This window comes from Dipteris shenzhenensis, chromosome 19 (assembly GCF_047967505.1).
Source record: "Dipteris shenzhenensis isolate YYH24624 ecotype China chromosome 19, Dip_SZ_1.0, whole genome shotgun sequence".
Taxonomy (NCBI): Eukaryota; Viridiplantae; Streptophyta; class Polypodiopsida; order Gleicheniales; family Dipteridaceae; genus Dipteris; species Dipteris shenzhenensis.
This window is the reverse complement of record NC_141614.1, coordinates 12,807,603-12,824,490: the sequence shown is the minus strand read 5'-3', so window position 1 is coordinate 12,824,490 and position 16,888 is coordinate 12,807,603. Positions and strand designations below refer to the sequence as shown.

Below are 16,888 nucleotides of genomic sequence, written 5' to 3'. Positions count from 1 at the left end.
GGTTGGACGATGCCTTTCTTATTCAGCCACAGTCCCTCCTATTCTCTTGGTCGAATAGGAGGCTGCAGATGCCTATTCATGCACGCATTGACAGATTCTATGTAGATGATTGGGCACTAGACAAAGGTGGATCAGTATGCATTGTTGCTGGGGTTTCCACTTCAGACCACTTTCCTATTGTGCTGGCTATCTCAGAGCCTCACTTGAGAGGCCGGTCTGCCAGCATCAGGATTCTAGATGCCTTGTACATAGAGGAGAACCTTACAGAGGCAGCCCTGCAGATATGGGTTTCTCATGTCCAAGGTGGGCAGCCATCTCCATCACATGTAGCTACTGTCCTTTCTGGTATTAGCGACTTCTACCAGTCAGTTGCTTGTACCAAGAGACGAGATATTCTCAGACGTGAGATTGGTGTTCGCCAGCAGTTGGCAGCTTTGTAGAGGAAAGAGTAGAAATGGCCTTCAGATGCTTGGATTCAGGAGCGCCTTGCTGCAGCAAGGGTTCATCAGCAGATATTGATTGATCAAAGAGCAGAGTATGCCTTTCATGCACGGGAGTCAGATGGGTAGCAGAGTCAATAAACACTTTTTCTCTACTCTTTGCCCTAGACATAGTAGAGAGAGTGTATCCCAGCTTATTGACTCACATGGGGTTTTACAGACAGATCCAGATGACGTCATGCGCATAGCTTTAGATTTTTATGCCGCCCTTCTTACTGCAAATCCTGACACACAGGATAGAGAGGATGCTAGACACGTTATTTGGCAAAGCATCCCTTTGTTGGTGAAACTGGATATGCATGTTTTGCTTGATGCACCTTGCACCAACACAGAGTTTAGAACTGCACTTTTAGCCCTTCACAAGGGCAAGTGCCCTGGTTCGGATGGCCTCACCCCTTCTTTCTTCATTGCATTTTGGAATATGATTGGAAACTACATTACATCGGCCCTGCAGAGAATTTGGAACTCGAGCGAGATGCCCGGGTCGCTTACAGAGGGTCTCATACACCTTATCCTGAAAGGAGGTTGCAGAAATTTAGTGTCCCAGTGGAGGCCTATCACACTTTTGGGGGCATGTTACAAGATTCTGGCCAAAGCAATCAGCCTTCGATTGCAGTCCCTTCTCCCAAATCTTATTCATGACACTCAGACGGGCTTTGTGCATGGCAGAAGCATTTTTTATAACATTTTCTCCTTTTGGGAAGCTTCAGAGTGGGCCATACAGAGCGGCCAGAATCTAGCCATTCTACTCTTGGATTTTGAGAAAGCTTATGACAGAGTAGATTGGGGTTTTTTGGAGGGCACCCTTCTACGTTTTGGCTTTACAGATGCTTGGATCATAGGTGTTTCCTCTTTGTACAGATCAGCCCACAGCCAGGTACTTATTGGTGGGGTAAGGGGTGAGAATTTTCAGATTTCCAGATCAGTCCGTCGGGGATGCCCCCTCGCTCCTTTTCTTTTTTTGTTCGTGGCTGAAGCTATGAGTATCTATATTAGATCTCAAGCTTACATCTTTGGGCTGAGACTTCCCATCAGAAGGGAAGAGAAGCTACTCAACAGTGAGTTGGCAGATGACACAGCAGTTTACTTGGATGCCAAACCACAGACGCTTACTTCTTTCAGGACAGCATTGAATGTATTTTGCTTGGTGGCGGGGGCACAGATAAATTGGTATAAATCCAATGGCTTTTGGATCAATGACGAGGACACTCCAGTTTGGGGGCTTGACATAGGATTCACTTGGGTTCAGAGGAGTGTGCCAGTCAGGTATTTGGGCTGCCAAGTCGGCTTGGATATTTCTTCCACGCAGTAGTTTGCTCCCGTGTTAGAGAGCATCAGGAGGAAGCTCCTTTTTTGGAGCTCAGCCAAGCTGGATCTTGCCTCTAGAGTTGTGGTGGTCAACCAGATCCTCTTGGGCACGGCCTGGTTTGTTTAATCATGCTGGTGCCGTTCTAGGGATTGCATCACTCAGCTCAGGAGAACGATGAGAAATTTTCTTTGGAGTGGGCTTGATGACACAACAGATATGTTAGCCAGGGTGGCTTGGAAGACCCTCATCCTCCCTACACAAGAAGGGGGTCTCAATATTATTGATCCAGATTTACAGTGCAGAGCTTTACTCTGCAAGATGGTGGTGCGGGAACTTATGCCAGGGCAGCATTTTTTATTAGCAGCATACAGATGTGCACACCTTCTTTAGGAGGAGACTGGATGGGCAGTATTAGGTGGATTTTCACCACAGTACACCTCAGGTCTCCTTCGTCCCCTCTCATGGTTGCCATCCTGAAAGCATGGGCTCGTTTCAGGAGCACTCTTCGGAGGATTCCCCCTTCCTCTTGTGAAGAGATTGATAGGCAACCGATCATATGGAATGACAGTATATTGGATGATCTTGGTAGACCACTTGGTGCTTCACTCTACATGCAGTGGTCTAGGTAGGAGAGGGGACCCGCCTCATCATTGGGGTCATGGAAAGCTTTCCGCAGGCTTCCAGAGGAGACCAAATCTCAGTTGACATGACATCTCATATGGAAGGACAGTATATTGGATGATCTTGGTAGACCACTTGGTGCTTCACTCTACATGCAATGGTCCAGGTGGGAGAGGGGACCCGCCTCATCATTGGGGTCATGGAAAGCTTTCCGCAAGCTTCCAGAGGAGACCAAATCTCAGTTGACAGGACATCTCAGAGGGATTGCAGGGGAAGATCTTGCACATTGAGGCAGCCCTTCCAGCGGATTGAGTAGACACAGATGATATGCCACTCACTTGCTCCACTTGGGCAGGTGCTTTTATGAGAGGCGGTGTTCCTCTTCAGGTTTTGGCCTTTCAAGATGCACATGAGGATGCCTTTGGGTGAATGCGGAAAGGAGGCGGGGAAGCGGTGAAGTGGAGGCACGGAGGGAGAAGGTGGAGTTGACGGGGAGAGAGGGCGGGATGAGGGCCGAGAGGGACCGAAGGCAGAGCAGCTGATGAAAGGGCGAGGAGGGGGCGGAGGCATAGATAATCTATTCTTGCCATTGGATATTTGTGCTTAAGAGTAACATTGTTCAACCTCAGTAATGGACACACAATCAAAGGTACCATCTTTACCCCAGTGTGAGGAATTCTTTCAGTTTTTTTTTTGTATTGCGCTGCCACCAAGGCCTAGCCAGGGGTTGACCTGGAATTCTTTTAGTTGCCTACGCGCCTCAGCTTCTATAAAGCTCAGCCTATAAGGTGGTCTATTCTTAGCAAGTTTTGCCCTTTATATAACTTCATTCTTATGTTGAACATTCCTTTCTGGAGGTAACCCAAATCTCTAAAACAATTAAAAAACTCATTGGGAATTTGATTGGCTAATGAGGACAACTCCCCATCTTGGGTAGCCGAGAAATCATTTGGCGCATCCATGCACGACTCAATAGATGCACAATAAAGAAATAAAACTTGCCTAGAGTCCTTTGAACATTCAAAGCCAAGATCAAAGGACCCAAGAAAGATCCTTGTCGCCTCAAAGAATATACAGCACACCATCAAATTCAAATTTGTAGATGTGCTTCTGCCAATCCACCTCAGGGTTCTTCTTCAAGTGCCACGCCATTCCAAGTGCTACATCTACGTGAACAAGCGTGGTAATTTCAAGATCCAACGTGCTCCATAATCTTGGATGCATAGTTCCAATTGTGTGACCCTTTGGTCTCACACCTCAGTTGGACTCCCATCCACCATCCGAGCTGTATAGGCACAGTCATATGGGCTGGTTTTCAACTTGGAATCAATGTGGACACTAAGTTAAACAACACAATGACATTATGCTCGGCAACTTACCCTATTGATTCCATTCCAATAAAATCAAAATATCCATAGCTACGGGTTTTGATAGGATATTACACGTGCATCCTTAAGCTTTTGAAAATAGAAACATGCAATAAAGCAGCCTTTAACATGAGAGAAGGACTTTATTTCTTAGGCCTATAGCTTGCTACATTAGGCACCGGTATGAACACTGGACCCAAGTTCTATTATTCCTTTTCCTTTTTCTTCTCTAGAGGGTCTTGTACTACTCCCTTGTGAAGGTCTTATACGGAAGGACACCTTGGATTGGGGAGCAAATCTAGATGGCCTCATTTATGGATACCTTAGTTCCTTTCTTTTTTAAAGAAAGAGACTATTAAGTAAGAGAAAAAACCCGCGAAAGCAAGCTCAAAGCGGAATACATCATGAAACCATGAGGATAAATAAATCCCCTCAAAATGAGGTGGAAAACAACCAAGGTTGAGGCTGAAAGTGCCACCTCAACCCTGTAGATCTACCAACTTATATGACCCAAAATCAAAGTAATCTCATCCACCTATTTTGAGATGCCCACTAAGCAAGTAGGAGGCTGTCTGTTGATTTTGATAACTACAAAAAAATGCCTTAAATGATTTGATTTTTACAGAATTCCATAAACTTAAACAGTTATCCTACAGCTGTATTTTAAGCTTCTTTAATTAGCTTTATTCAGGGTCTCTCTCTCTCTCTCTCTCTCTCTAATGGAAAATGTCCATTTGGCCATTATTCATTTGTTTAGCTTACCCAAATATTGATTGCAGAATTCAGACGAGAAACCCAGCAAATTCTCACCTTGGACCTCGCTGAGGAAAAACAATACAATCCACCATATGATGCAGCCATGGGACGTCAACAGCTCTTAACACACGAACGTCACCAGGATGGACACATGGGTTCTTTGTAACAGTTACATTTCCCTTCACAATACAAACATTTTGAGTTATACCATTCACCCCAACAACGGAAACTGTTTCGAGACCATCATCAAAGACCTTATGTAGATTTTCTGGTGGTGGTGAAACACTAACAAATACTTCCCCATAGTCCAATGCTGCTGTTTCATCTAAACACCCCATCAAAATTCGACCCTTTGGAGTAAAAACTCGTGCCTTCTTGCGAAGATCCATAAGCTGTACTGCTCGGAAAGCATGCAGCATCCTCATTAGGAATGGCTCAGAGCTTGGGCCATAACCTGCTGATAGCATTTCTACCATTACCTTGTGACTTTCACCTCCACAGAACATCTGTAAAACGTCAACAGCAACATCCCTATCTTTCAACATCTGATCCAGCCTCTGCATCACTTTCATCTGCTTTGTCTCAAAAACAGTGTCATGCACACCTAGAGTTGACAGGAGAGTTATGATCTGGCGATTTAGGTAACACGGGATTGAATGGCTCCAATTAAGAATGTCCAGACCTATTTGGGTCGATGGAAACTTGTCCATGCTTGGCCGTAAAGAGAGCTTGTAAATAATATCTCTGTCAACTGCTACAACACCTTTGTAGCCACCATACCTTATTTGATACAATGAAGGTACTCTTCCATACAACCTCCTTAACCTGCACTTTTTTGCCACTTCAATGGCAAAGCTTACAGAAATCTTTCCTATTCCATCGGAGAAGCAGTAAGTATGTGTTTTGTCCCAAATATCAAGGATTTTTTGAACTTCATAATGGTGCACATCCAGAGATTTGGTGGAGGAACAAAACGATTGTCCCATTCGAGCAGCACACTTTGCAACATTTCTTATTTCTAAAAAATCCCCCATCCAGTTACGAATGCTTTCTGAGGAGATCCTCCTATCGGATGAAAACATCCAGACACTGTTTTCCCGTAACTGACTTGTAGAGAAGGCAAGAAACTCAAACCTTTTCTCTCCTATAGTCAAACCCCTGTTCAATAGAGAAAGGATGTGCTCGTATACTTTTGTATGATCATTCTGCACAGATGATCCTGGAACAGTACTTTTGGGGACAACCAGTGCAGTTGAAGCAATGTTGTCATAATCCTCCTCTACAAAAGTTACTCGCAGGAAATTGTCAATACTGTCTATGAAGTGCCGTGTCACACGATTTGACACATCAACTTCTGGCCCCATGAAATAAGCTCTGGTAGGAGTGACATAAACTCTGCGAATCCACACAAGACCATCATCCAAGCGATGCTCACTCAATCTACTCCTATGCATGCTTTGTTGAAACTTATGGACCTCAGATTTTATCCAATTCTCAGGCTCATAGCATGTATCTTTCCTTCTCCTTAACCTATCCAGCAAGTAGCATATGTGTTTTGTAGGCATCCGTGTAGAAGGCTGAAGCCACTGAAAGAAATCCTGCCCAAGGCTAGGCCCACTAAGATATCCATGCTGTACCAGAGAATTCAGTAAAAAAACCAGCTCAAAAGGAAGCCTCTTGATATAAGGGGAAGATAATATTGGGACAATCACTGAGCTGCTGTAAGAAAGCCCTTTTCTGATAGACAGAGCACGTTCCTCCAGGGGGAACATTTCTACTTTAAAATCTGAAAGCTTAGAGAGTAACAAGTCCAGTGCTTCAATATACGTCTCCGGAATTTCAACACAATAGATAAAAGTTTGCCCAATGCTAGAGTCAGGTGAGAAGTCTGTTGTGCGAACCCACACTACCTCAGTATCCTCATAAAGTAAGCTATAAGAGCTTGCTGGATAGGAGTCTGCCTCAAAAATTTTAGGTGCAAGCCATACCTGTCAAAAGATATACCGTCAAATTTAAATGGAGCAGTCTTCTATCTGAGTACCATCTCAGCAACCTACTATCTGTTTCCCACCGTTTAATTATCTTATGCTGCATGTAATGTCTGTCACAAAGTCAGTAGATAGGTGAACTTATTCTTAATTGCAACAAGGAAAGATATTGATGAAGCACAAATCAAAAACTAGTAAGGCAAAGGCTTGAAAAAACCAGATACAATAAGCTGAATGGGTAAAGCCACGAAACAGGCATCTGCACCTAAGACAAATACGAATACAAATACTAGACATCTGAACCCATGGGAGAAAGATAGATCCGCAAGGTGAGTGACGGTAATTTGCATGCTGTTTAAGGAACCAGGTCCACTGGGCATCTAAGAATGGATGGGAAGGTCTCAGCGGAAAAAGGCTCTGGTGGGAATCAGTGCTGCAGAGGGATTAAACCCTTGATAGAGCGCTGATGTCAATCAACGTGTGTGGTCTGCGGTGGTCTCCTCATAGTAGCTCTATCGAACAAGTGACTCTGTCACCCCCGTCACTTGTGTCCCTAATCTGGCAAACATGGAGGGAAGATCTATGCTATGCTATCTGATTGGAAAAAATCATTAATTACTCTATGAGTAGAGTCTAGCTGGGTCTCCCCATCTCATCTCTGTGTCCTTGGTAGCTGGCCTCTATGTTGTACAACCTCATGAATGAAGATCACTAATCATCTCTGAATAGGTAACCCAATAGGCTAGAGAGAGTAGATAGTGGTGGTGACCTGGGATCTCATTTTACACAGGACATCTGAAAGCGAAGTGATCCTCTAACTCAACCTCCGGTAGATTGTTAGGAATTGAATAGACAGCAGATAGGTCATGCAAAGCACAACCTTTATGCTCTCAAGATCTACTTTATCAATCTCTTCTCCTCTCACATATGATATGAAGATAGAATAGACAACAACAGAGATAAGAGATTCTACACAACGAGTTGAATAATCTCAGCGCAACTAACACGCAGAAGTCTGCTCATTATAGATCAAAAGAATCTTTATTTCAAAAACCGAAACTGACAAAAGACCAAGCCTCATCGCCTACTGCGCTTGTCGGCATTACAATTGATCTAATGATCAACACTACATAAACTATGGACCCTATAGACTCTTCTAACAGCTGCTAGAGCTCACGAGGAGCAAGACTCACTACACAGGCTCGAAGCCTTTGACAAAAAGAGATGTAACCAACTGCTGCGACATCTTTTGTAGAGGATCACCGCCATGCATGCTGCCTAACACCGCCACTAGCTGCAGCCACTGCCACAACTCCTAGCTTCTGGTAAGGTCGCCCACCCTGCTGTTACGTGGCCAAAAGCCATGCAAGTGACCAATCACTAGTCTGCCTCATGCATGGTCCAATTACAAGCCTTGGACCGAAATAACACGTGACCTAAAGAAGGTGAGCATAGCTACCCCTCTCAAACCTTTTGTCGCCCCATGAGGATGAGCACTAATCTCCAACATTCCCCCCCTCGGCCAAAATGGGGAGACTTCAACATGCTCACAAAGAACAACTAACCAATATAGCAAACTCACAAAGAGCTTCAATATGCTCGCAAAGAGCCCAGTATCCAGAAATGCTTCACAAAGAGCAAAACTGCTCACAAGAGCCCGACTACTCACAAAGAGCCCGAACATGAGTCGCCTTCCCTAAATCAAAAAGCCCATTCCTGATCCTTCACTCAGCCTCTACATATATGGATGCCTCTTTCGCATCTTCCACAATCATGGCCTTCTCTTTTCCTTGATCCGGCTTTGTTAGCTCATCATGTCTCTTAGTGTAGAAGAACTTCTCCACATGGCCCTCCTTGCCACAATAATGGCACTTTCGAGTATCACGACTCCTCTTTTTGTTGTCAGTTACAGCATATACCTTGTTGTCGATCAATGTACCATAATTGCGCTTTTCTTCACTCATAAGCATTGCCACACAATCAAGAAAATCGAGGTCATCATTAAGACGCAATATTAGAATTATTTCTCCATATTGCTCTGTGGGTCGACTCCTCAACAAGATCGCCTTCTTGTCTTTGTCCTCCACCCGAGCTCCAAGATCACTAAGCTGTCTAAGGAGAGCCCCTAATGTCTCTGATCCATCCATTTGAAGATCAAACATGTCTTGCTTTAAATTAGACTTCGAATGCTTCATTCGAACACCGAAAAGTGTATCTAGAGTATTTTCTGCAGCTCTCTTATTTATGTCAAGATGATGAAAATAATCAGGTCCAAGATCTCTTCCCATGAAGCCAACTGCCTTCTCATCTCTCTGCTCCCAAAGTGATATTTTATCGGCATCAGAGGAACGTTCTTTTGGCTTTTTTTTAGTACCGGCCACCAAATGCCACAATCCTTTTTGCATGAAAAGTAGACGTGTGGCCGATTGCCACGATGTGAAATTCTTTCCATTGAACATTACCAGGATAGCTCCATGCTTGTCCTTCCTGGTCGAATCCATGCTCACAGCCTCTGCAGATTGAGAAGAGCTCAGAAGCAGGCTTCTGCAAGTATATGTAGAGATGTTCTTTGACCGCGTCGTCTACTCCTTCGCTTCTTTACAACTTACAATTGATCTAATGATCAACACTACATAAACTATGGACCCTATAGACTCTTCTAACAGCTGCTAGAGCTCACGAGGAGCAAGACTAACTACACAGGCTCGAAGCCTTCAACAAAAAGAGATGTAACCAACTGCTGCGACATCTTTTGTAGAGGATCACTGCCATGCATGCTACCTAACACCGCCACTAGTTGCAGCCACCGCCACGACTCCTAGCTTCTGATAAGGTCGCCCACCCTGCTGTTGCGTGGCCAAAAGCCACGCAAGTGACCAATCGCTTCTACAAAGGTCAAAGGAGGGTTTCATCGACCCACCTGGCGACACATGGATCCACCATCTCCACTCCTTGAGGATCTCGATCGGGTAGTTGTGTATTTCTTCAACACGATTATCTAATTGAGACTAGATAGGCTGAGGGCATATCTAGAGCAGGCCACATGTGCATTCTATTGCGATCTGTGTTGGAGATTAGTGTTCATCCTCATGGGGTGACAAAAGGTTTGAGAGGGGTAGCTATGTTCACCTTCTTTAGGTCAAGTGTTATTTTGGTCCAAGGCTTGTAATTGGACCCTTGTAATTGGACCATGCATGAGGCAGCCTAGTAGAGTTTCACAAGAAGCTCTCTAGGTGTTGACCATGTTCTATATGTGTAGCTGTATGAGATCACCTAATGACCTGATTAGCCTTGTGATAAGTGAGCAAAATAGGGGGGGATTTCAAGCAAGGAAGAGTGCTCATATGAATTGATCGGGGCTTGCTTGTTTATAGCATATACCCAGGATATCCTTGCCTCATCCAAATCAACATCATGTAGTAGAATAGAATCATCTCAAAAATCAATAAGTGGTACCTATTGTGTAGCCATCCTCACATTGAAGTTGGGGTAGCCATGCTCACATTGAAGTCCCCAACAAGGATGCCTTCCCCGTGGTTTCGAAAATCCATGATAAACTTAAATGGAATGCCCGTACTCGTGAAAGCAGCCATCCAAGTGGAACAAGTAATAGGCATGTCATGTGTCTCCCCCCAATCCACTAGCAATGTTGCATCAATCTGCTGAATTCTCCCTGCACTCCCTCTAAGATGACTAAGCATCTGAGATTTCCTATCCTCTAAAAGCTTTCCAAGATCCCACAGTGAAGGGAGGTCCCCTCTCCCAACTAGACCACTGCATGTAGTGAGAAGCACCAAGTGGTTTGCCATGCTTATTCGTTCCACATTATGGGCTGCATGTCGATCTCTTCACGAGAGGAAGGAGGAACCCTCCGAAGAGTACTCCTGAAGCTGGCCCAATGTTTTAAGATAGAAGCCATAAGAGGGGAAGAAGGAGATCTGAGACGGCTGAAGAAAAGATCCATCTGGTACTATCCATTCAGTCTCCTCCAGATGAAGGTGTGCAAGACTGTATGCTGCAAATGAAAAAGTCCTTCCCACGGCTCATGCCTAGGCATAAGCCCCCTCACAACCATCTTGCACAGCAAGGCCCTGCATGATAAATCTAGATCTATTATATTTAGACGCCCTTCTGAAGTGGGGAGAGTCAAAGTCTCCCAAGCAACCCTCGTTGTAACATCTTATGTGCCATCAAGTCCACTCCATATAAAATTACTTACCGATCTCTTAAGATGAGTGATACAATGGGTAGAATGGCATCAACAAGAGCAACCAAAACAAGCCGTGGCTGATAGGACCTAGTTAACCACCACTCTCGAGGGTAGATCAAGCTTGGAAGAGCCCCAGAAAAGAAGATTTCTCCTTATACTCTCCAACACCGGAGCAAACTGTTGTGTTGGAGAGATGCCCAAACCAACCTGGCACCCCAAATACCTGACGGAGACACCCCTCTGAATCCAAGAACCCTATGTCATTACCCCAATCTAGGGTGTCCTCGTCACTACTCCAAAATGTTAGAACATGAAGTCAAGTGTGAGTGTGTCCTAGAGTCCTAGGGCATCCTACAGTTGTGTGGGTGTGAATGTGTGGGAGCCATGTATTGGCATTGATGGGTCTTTTTTATCAGGCCTGGCATATGAGTTCCAGGATGTTGGTGCATTGGTCTCCTAGACCTCTGAGTTGGTCATGCATCCATGCTAAGACATGAGCCTCGGAGTTATGTTGGGACGTAGTGCTCAGTCCGACCTTTGAACCATGGTCAAGCTTCAGCCTCTGAGTTAGCATGGGAGCCATGTCTAGTTCTGACATTGCACAGATTAGTAGATTCGGTCATTGTCATATTATGTTCCTGGTTCCATTCCAGTAGTCTCTCACCTTTCCTTCATGGGGGGGAGTTAGAACATGAAGTCAAGCGTGAGTGTTTCCTAGAGTCCTAGGGTGTCCTATAGTTGTGTGGGTGTGAATGTGTCTAGTAGGTGAGCAATTAGTGCCACCTCCTAGTGTTAGGGGTGTGAGAAGATAAGACTGCCCAGCCTATAAATGAGGCTCTTGTACTTGCTTATGAATCACTCAATCTCAATCTTGTGCATTGTGCCTCATCCCGTCTCCATCATGTGATTGACTATCTCTCTCCCTGTTCTTAGTTCCTTCATGTGTTCCTGGTTCCTTCACAAAAGCCATTGGATTTGTGCCATTCGTGTGTGCCCTCGCAGCTGTGCATAATAAATCCAAGTTTGTCCTGAAAGATGTGAGCATCTGTAGAGTGGCATCCAAAAAAACGGCAGTATCATCTACCATTTCACTATCCATGATCTCTTCTTCCCGTCTCAATGGAAGTTTCAACCTAAAAATATCAGCTCAAGATCTAATGTAGATATTCATAGCTTCAAACAAAAAGAGGAAGGGGACAAGTAGGCATCCTTGACGGACCAATCTGGATCTAGAAACTCTCTCCCCTTACTCCACCAATAATCACTTGGCTGTGGGCCGATCTGTATAAGGAGAATACACCTCTTATCCATGCATCTGTAAAACCAAAACGAAGAAGGGCGCCCTCTGGAAAGCCCCAATCTACTCTGTCATAAGCTTTCTCAAAATCCAAGAGCTAGAATGGCCAGCAGCCTCTGGCCGGTCAACATAGCCCACTCTAAAGTTAGAATGGCCAGCCTCTAGCCGGTCTGCATAGCCCACTCTGAAGTTTCCTAGAATGACAATACATTGTCAAAAATGCTTCTGCCCTACACAAAACCACATCTCGTCCTGTGTATGACTCCAAATGGATCTTTTCTTCATCCCATCTCAGATCTCGTCCTGTGTATGACTCCAAGAAATTTCTTGGATTTGACCATAAGGCAATATTACAGCTCAAAACGATGCAGGTCATGGCCTCGGTGCTCCGAGTCTCATAGATCCCAACGGGATCACTGGTGTTTGGGAACTATCAAGAAAGACGCCCATATTAAACCGCATCCCACTGTCCCGCTACTGTAGGAGGATACTTTTAAGGGTCTTCTTCCATATGAATTTGAGCGTGATGATCACTAGCATTGTGTTTCATAATGCTGCAAGATGGGCCAAAGTATCTCTAAAACAAGTGGCAAGAGGCTGATCATGAGTGGGATCGTGACCTATGCACCATGCACCCTTAATGGCATGCTCTGAGGCCATGAAACTAGTAGCATCATTGATGGCAATGATGGAGTTGTGTGGAATCCCCCGAATTTTGTGTTTACAACCTTGATGGCTCTCTATTGTTGCTGCTGCTCAAGAATCGTGGCCAAAACGGTGGCCTTTGCAAGCTCTCACATTGTAGGTTATTGGCCGCCTCAGGTAAGTTCAGGTCAGGTTACCATAGCCAGCTTGGGTGGACCATGTATGAAAGCGCCGATGAAACTGACCAGCTGAACGGAGCGTCTCATAGTTAACAGAAAAGGCCAACATAGAGAACCCAATCAGCAACAATGGTCTAACAAGTTCCAAGGTCTTAATTAGGAAGGTGATACATCTCAATCACGTGAGTCTATAGTAAGTACTTAGAGGATGAGTCCAAGTTATAATGGGCTTGCTCCATAACCTCTAGTCTTGTCATGTTAGGAGCTGCATAGGCTAGAGGAAGTTGAGTCTAGCTACTTTCAGAGTGAGTGGAGCCTCAGCCGAGCTGAACATCAACCGTGTCTGTGCATTGAGTCTACAATGGTTGTTTGTATCCCATGGGCTCTATTCTTAATACAAGAGTTGTTTGCTTCTCTAAGTTATCTTCCCATTCTTACATGCTTGTATTCATGGCACACATTCATCACCTGTCTCCGTATGGTTTTGCCCATTCAACACAGACCCCTTAATAGATTTTGAAGTCTAATTCTACATCTCGAGCAATGTGTAGCTACTGCACAATGAGTAACCACATGAGTGCAAGAGAGATCATCTTGCTGATGTGCACTGTCCACACACCTAGTGTCGATCACGGGTTCACTCGTCAACGGAGGGGTGAGAAATTAAGACCGTCAAGCTTGTTTGGGAGGAATAGATGTGATGAAAGTTTGAGTGGGTAATTGAGTGGATTGAGCTTCGTAGTCCATAGAACCAATTGCACAAACATTGAGAGTAGCTATTAATTCTAACAGGCAATGCTATGGCAATTGCTTGGGTTGATATATTACTATAAAAGTTTAATCCAAAGAATTTTGAGTCGTCCAAGGAATTTGTCTACCAGCCGAGATACGAGAATGGTGATCAACTTGGAAGGCGAAAATCGATTCTAGATGCCAGACGAGCCTAATCAGACCTAAGAAGAACACCTGCTCATGAGATAGAGATGGAGCATAAACCATATTATGAGCGGGACACATCAGCGGAGCCAATTGGTGGAAGATGAGCCCATCAACAAAATATAGCAGAGCTCAAGCAATTTGCTATGCCAAGTCGGCCATGTATTGCTCCAATAACAAGGCGAGCATACAGAGACCACGTTCATAGCGACAGTTGCCGACGTGGAGTGTGTGGATACTCGGCTCCAATTGGTCATCGAGCTATTAGAACTAGAGCACCGAGTCCTGTTGGGCTGGAGAAGCACAACCATAGCCACAAAGTCCTAAGTCTACCAGAGTTCAAGCAATAAGGAACAAATAAAAAATTCTAGGTGGAATGCAAAGACCCAAATCAAAATCAAAGAGCCCAGCTAGGGTAAGAAGAATTTAAGTCCAAGGGGAGTAAGAAGGCACAAATCAAGAAGTCCAACTGCACAAGACAGCATAAGTCATGCAATCTGGTTGGAGCACGAAGGCCCAAAGCAAGAAGTCCATCACCAACCCCACGAAGTCCCAAAGCAAGAAGACCATCACCGACAACACGAAGGCCTAAAGCAAGAAGTTCATCATCGACTAGCCCCTGTTGGTCACAGATCAAAGGTCAAGGCTAGTAGTTCCTGATCCAGTAGACTTAGTGCTTGAGCCAGCGACTATTAAAGTAAAAGAAAATTTAAAGGTGTTGATTATAAAGACCTGTATAGCCATCTGCGTGCCGTATAAATGGTGTTGTGACAAAGGAGGAGTACATGAATCACATCCCTTATACCTTAACAAAGACAACACAATGTTAGTTTGACCAATTTCCAATTGGTAACTTCACAAATTGGTAAGAAATGTCCATGTATTTTCTCAAGCGGTTCAAAAAATAGATAAATGAGGAAGATCTCCGCACGAAGCTCAGTGAGTTGAAGCAAAAAGAGAATAAATCTATTCAAAATTGTGTATTGACAATACGGGCCCTTTGAGAAGACTACTAGATGATAAGTCACTCCGTGCTTGGTTGATCATGGGTTGTACTCAGATTGACTTACGGTCTTCAAATATTATCAACCCCACCAAGACTTATGAAGAGTTGCTAAATTGAGCAATAGCCCTAGAGAAGAATGGACCTGCCAAGAAAAAGGCCGAAGGGAGTAATGAGAAAGATTCTTCTTTTCTCATGAATGGCATGATGTACTCCCGCATTAGAGCTTGCTCTCGCGGTTTTCATTCATACTTAATGAAGTAATATTTTTGAAAAAAAAGAAAAAGAGAAAGATTCTTCTCAAACCAAACAAGTTCATAACAGAGATCACTCAAAGTCAGGTAAACTGCTTTCAAGTCGTACTTTTTGGTCACTTGCTTTGGGCACTAGGGGAGAAACATGTATTTCAGTTTCAGACTCATTCCTCCCCCTTGTGGTTGGAAACAGTATCATCATACCCTCCAAATTATGAGCGGGACACATCAGCGGAGCCAATTGGTGGAAGATGAGCCCATCAACAAAATATAGCAGAGCTCAAGCAATGTGCTATGCCAAGTCGGCCACATATTGCTCCAATAACAAGCGGTTCAAAAAATAGATAAATGAGGAAGATCTCCGCACGAAGCTCAGTAAGTTGAAGCAAAAAGAGAATAAATCTATTCAAAATTGTGTATTGACAATACGGGCCCTTTGAGAAGACTACTAGATGATAAGTCACTCCGTGCTTGGTTGATCATGGGTTGTACTCAGATTGACTTACGGTCTTCAAATATTATCAACCCCACCAAGACTTATGAAGAGTTGCTAGATTGAGCAATAGCCCTAGAGAAGAATGGACCTGCCAAGAAAAAGGCCGAAGGGAGTAATGAGAAAGATTCTTCTTTTCTCATGAATGGCATGATGTACTCCCGCATTAGAGCTTGCTCTCGCGGTTTTCATTCATACTTAATGAAGTAATATTTTTGAAAAAAAAGAAAAAGAGAAAGATTCTTCTCAAACCAAACAAGTTCATAACAGAGATCACTCAAAGTCAGGTAAACTGCTTTCAGGTCGTACTTTTTGGTCACTTGCTTTGGGCACTAGGGGAGAAACATGTATTTCAGTTTCAGACTCATTCCTCCCCCTTGTGGTTGGAAACAGTATCATCATACCCTCCAAAGCACAGTGGATTCTTTTGTTGATTGATAAGGTTCGTCTCCTCAACCTATATGCCCTAAACAATAGAAGGGATCGTGTCCTTCTCTGGAACTTCTCTCCTGGTCCCCCATTACAGATTCTTGGATTATTGAAGGAGACTTCAACATGGTGGAGTTGTCTTTAGATAAAAAAGGGGGAAGCGAAGGTGGCATTCACTCTTTGGAAAGAGTAGCTTGGGATGCCTTCTTATTCCAGTACGGTGGGAGAGATGCTTGGATGGATGATGCTTTTCACACTCTACCTCATTCTCTCCAGTTCTCATGGTCAAACAGGAGTTTACACATGCCTATTCATGCATACATCGACAGATGGAACTACGGATGCTTGTATTCAGGAGCGCCTTGCTGAATCAAGGGCTCACTTGCAGATTTTGCTAGATCAGAGAGTAGACTATGCCTTTCATTCACAAGATTCCTTTTGGACTCAGATGGGGAGAAAGAGTCAATAAGCACTTCTTCTCTACTCTTGGTCTAAAGCAAGATAGAGAGAGTGTATTGATCCAAATGGAGTTTTGCAAACAGATCCTAATGCTGTTATGCAGATGCTATAGAGTTCTATGCCTCCCTTCATTCCAACAAATCTTGATTCACCTACTAGAGATGATGCAAAACATAGGATTTTATAGAGTATTTTGGTTTTGGTGATATCTCATATGACAGATCTACTTGATGTCCCTTTGAACAATCTAGAATCCAGGACTGCTCTTCTTGCCCTTCACAAGTGGAGATGCCCTCGATTAGATGGGCTCACGCCTTACTTTATGATTTGGACCATGTTACCTCAGCCTTGCAGGGTGTTTGGGACTCTGGTAGTATGCTTGACTCACCTACAGAGGGTCTCATTCATATTATTCCAAAGGGAGGTTGCATTAACTTTATTT

At 44.1% G+C, this 16,888-nt stretch overlaps 1 protein-coding gene across 1 annotated transcript in view; it reads right to left on the bottom strand.

Annotated features, from left to right (window-relative positions):
* Nucleotides 1–16,888, bottom strand: part of LOC147890101 (putative RNA-dependent RNA polymerase 1) — a 39,006-nt gene that overhangs the window by 10,269 nt on the left and 11,849 nt on the right. The window contains exon 3 of the mRNA XM_087390209.1: nucleotides 4,608–6,541. Within this exon, the coding sequence (XP_087246335.1) occupies nucleotides 4,608–6,541 (1,934 nt within the window). The remainder of the gene's footprint in view (nucleotides 1–4,607; nucleotides 6,542–16,888) is intronic.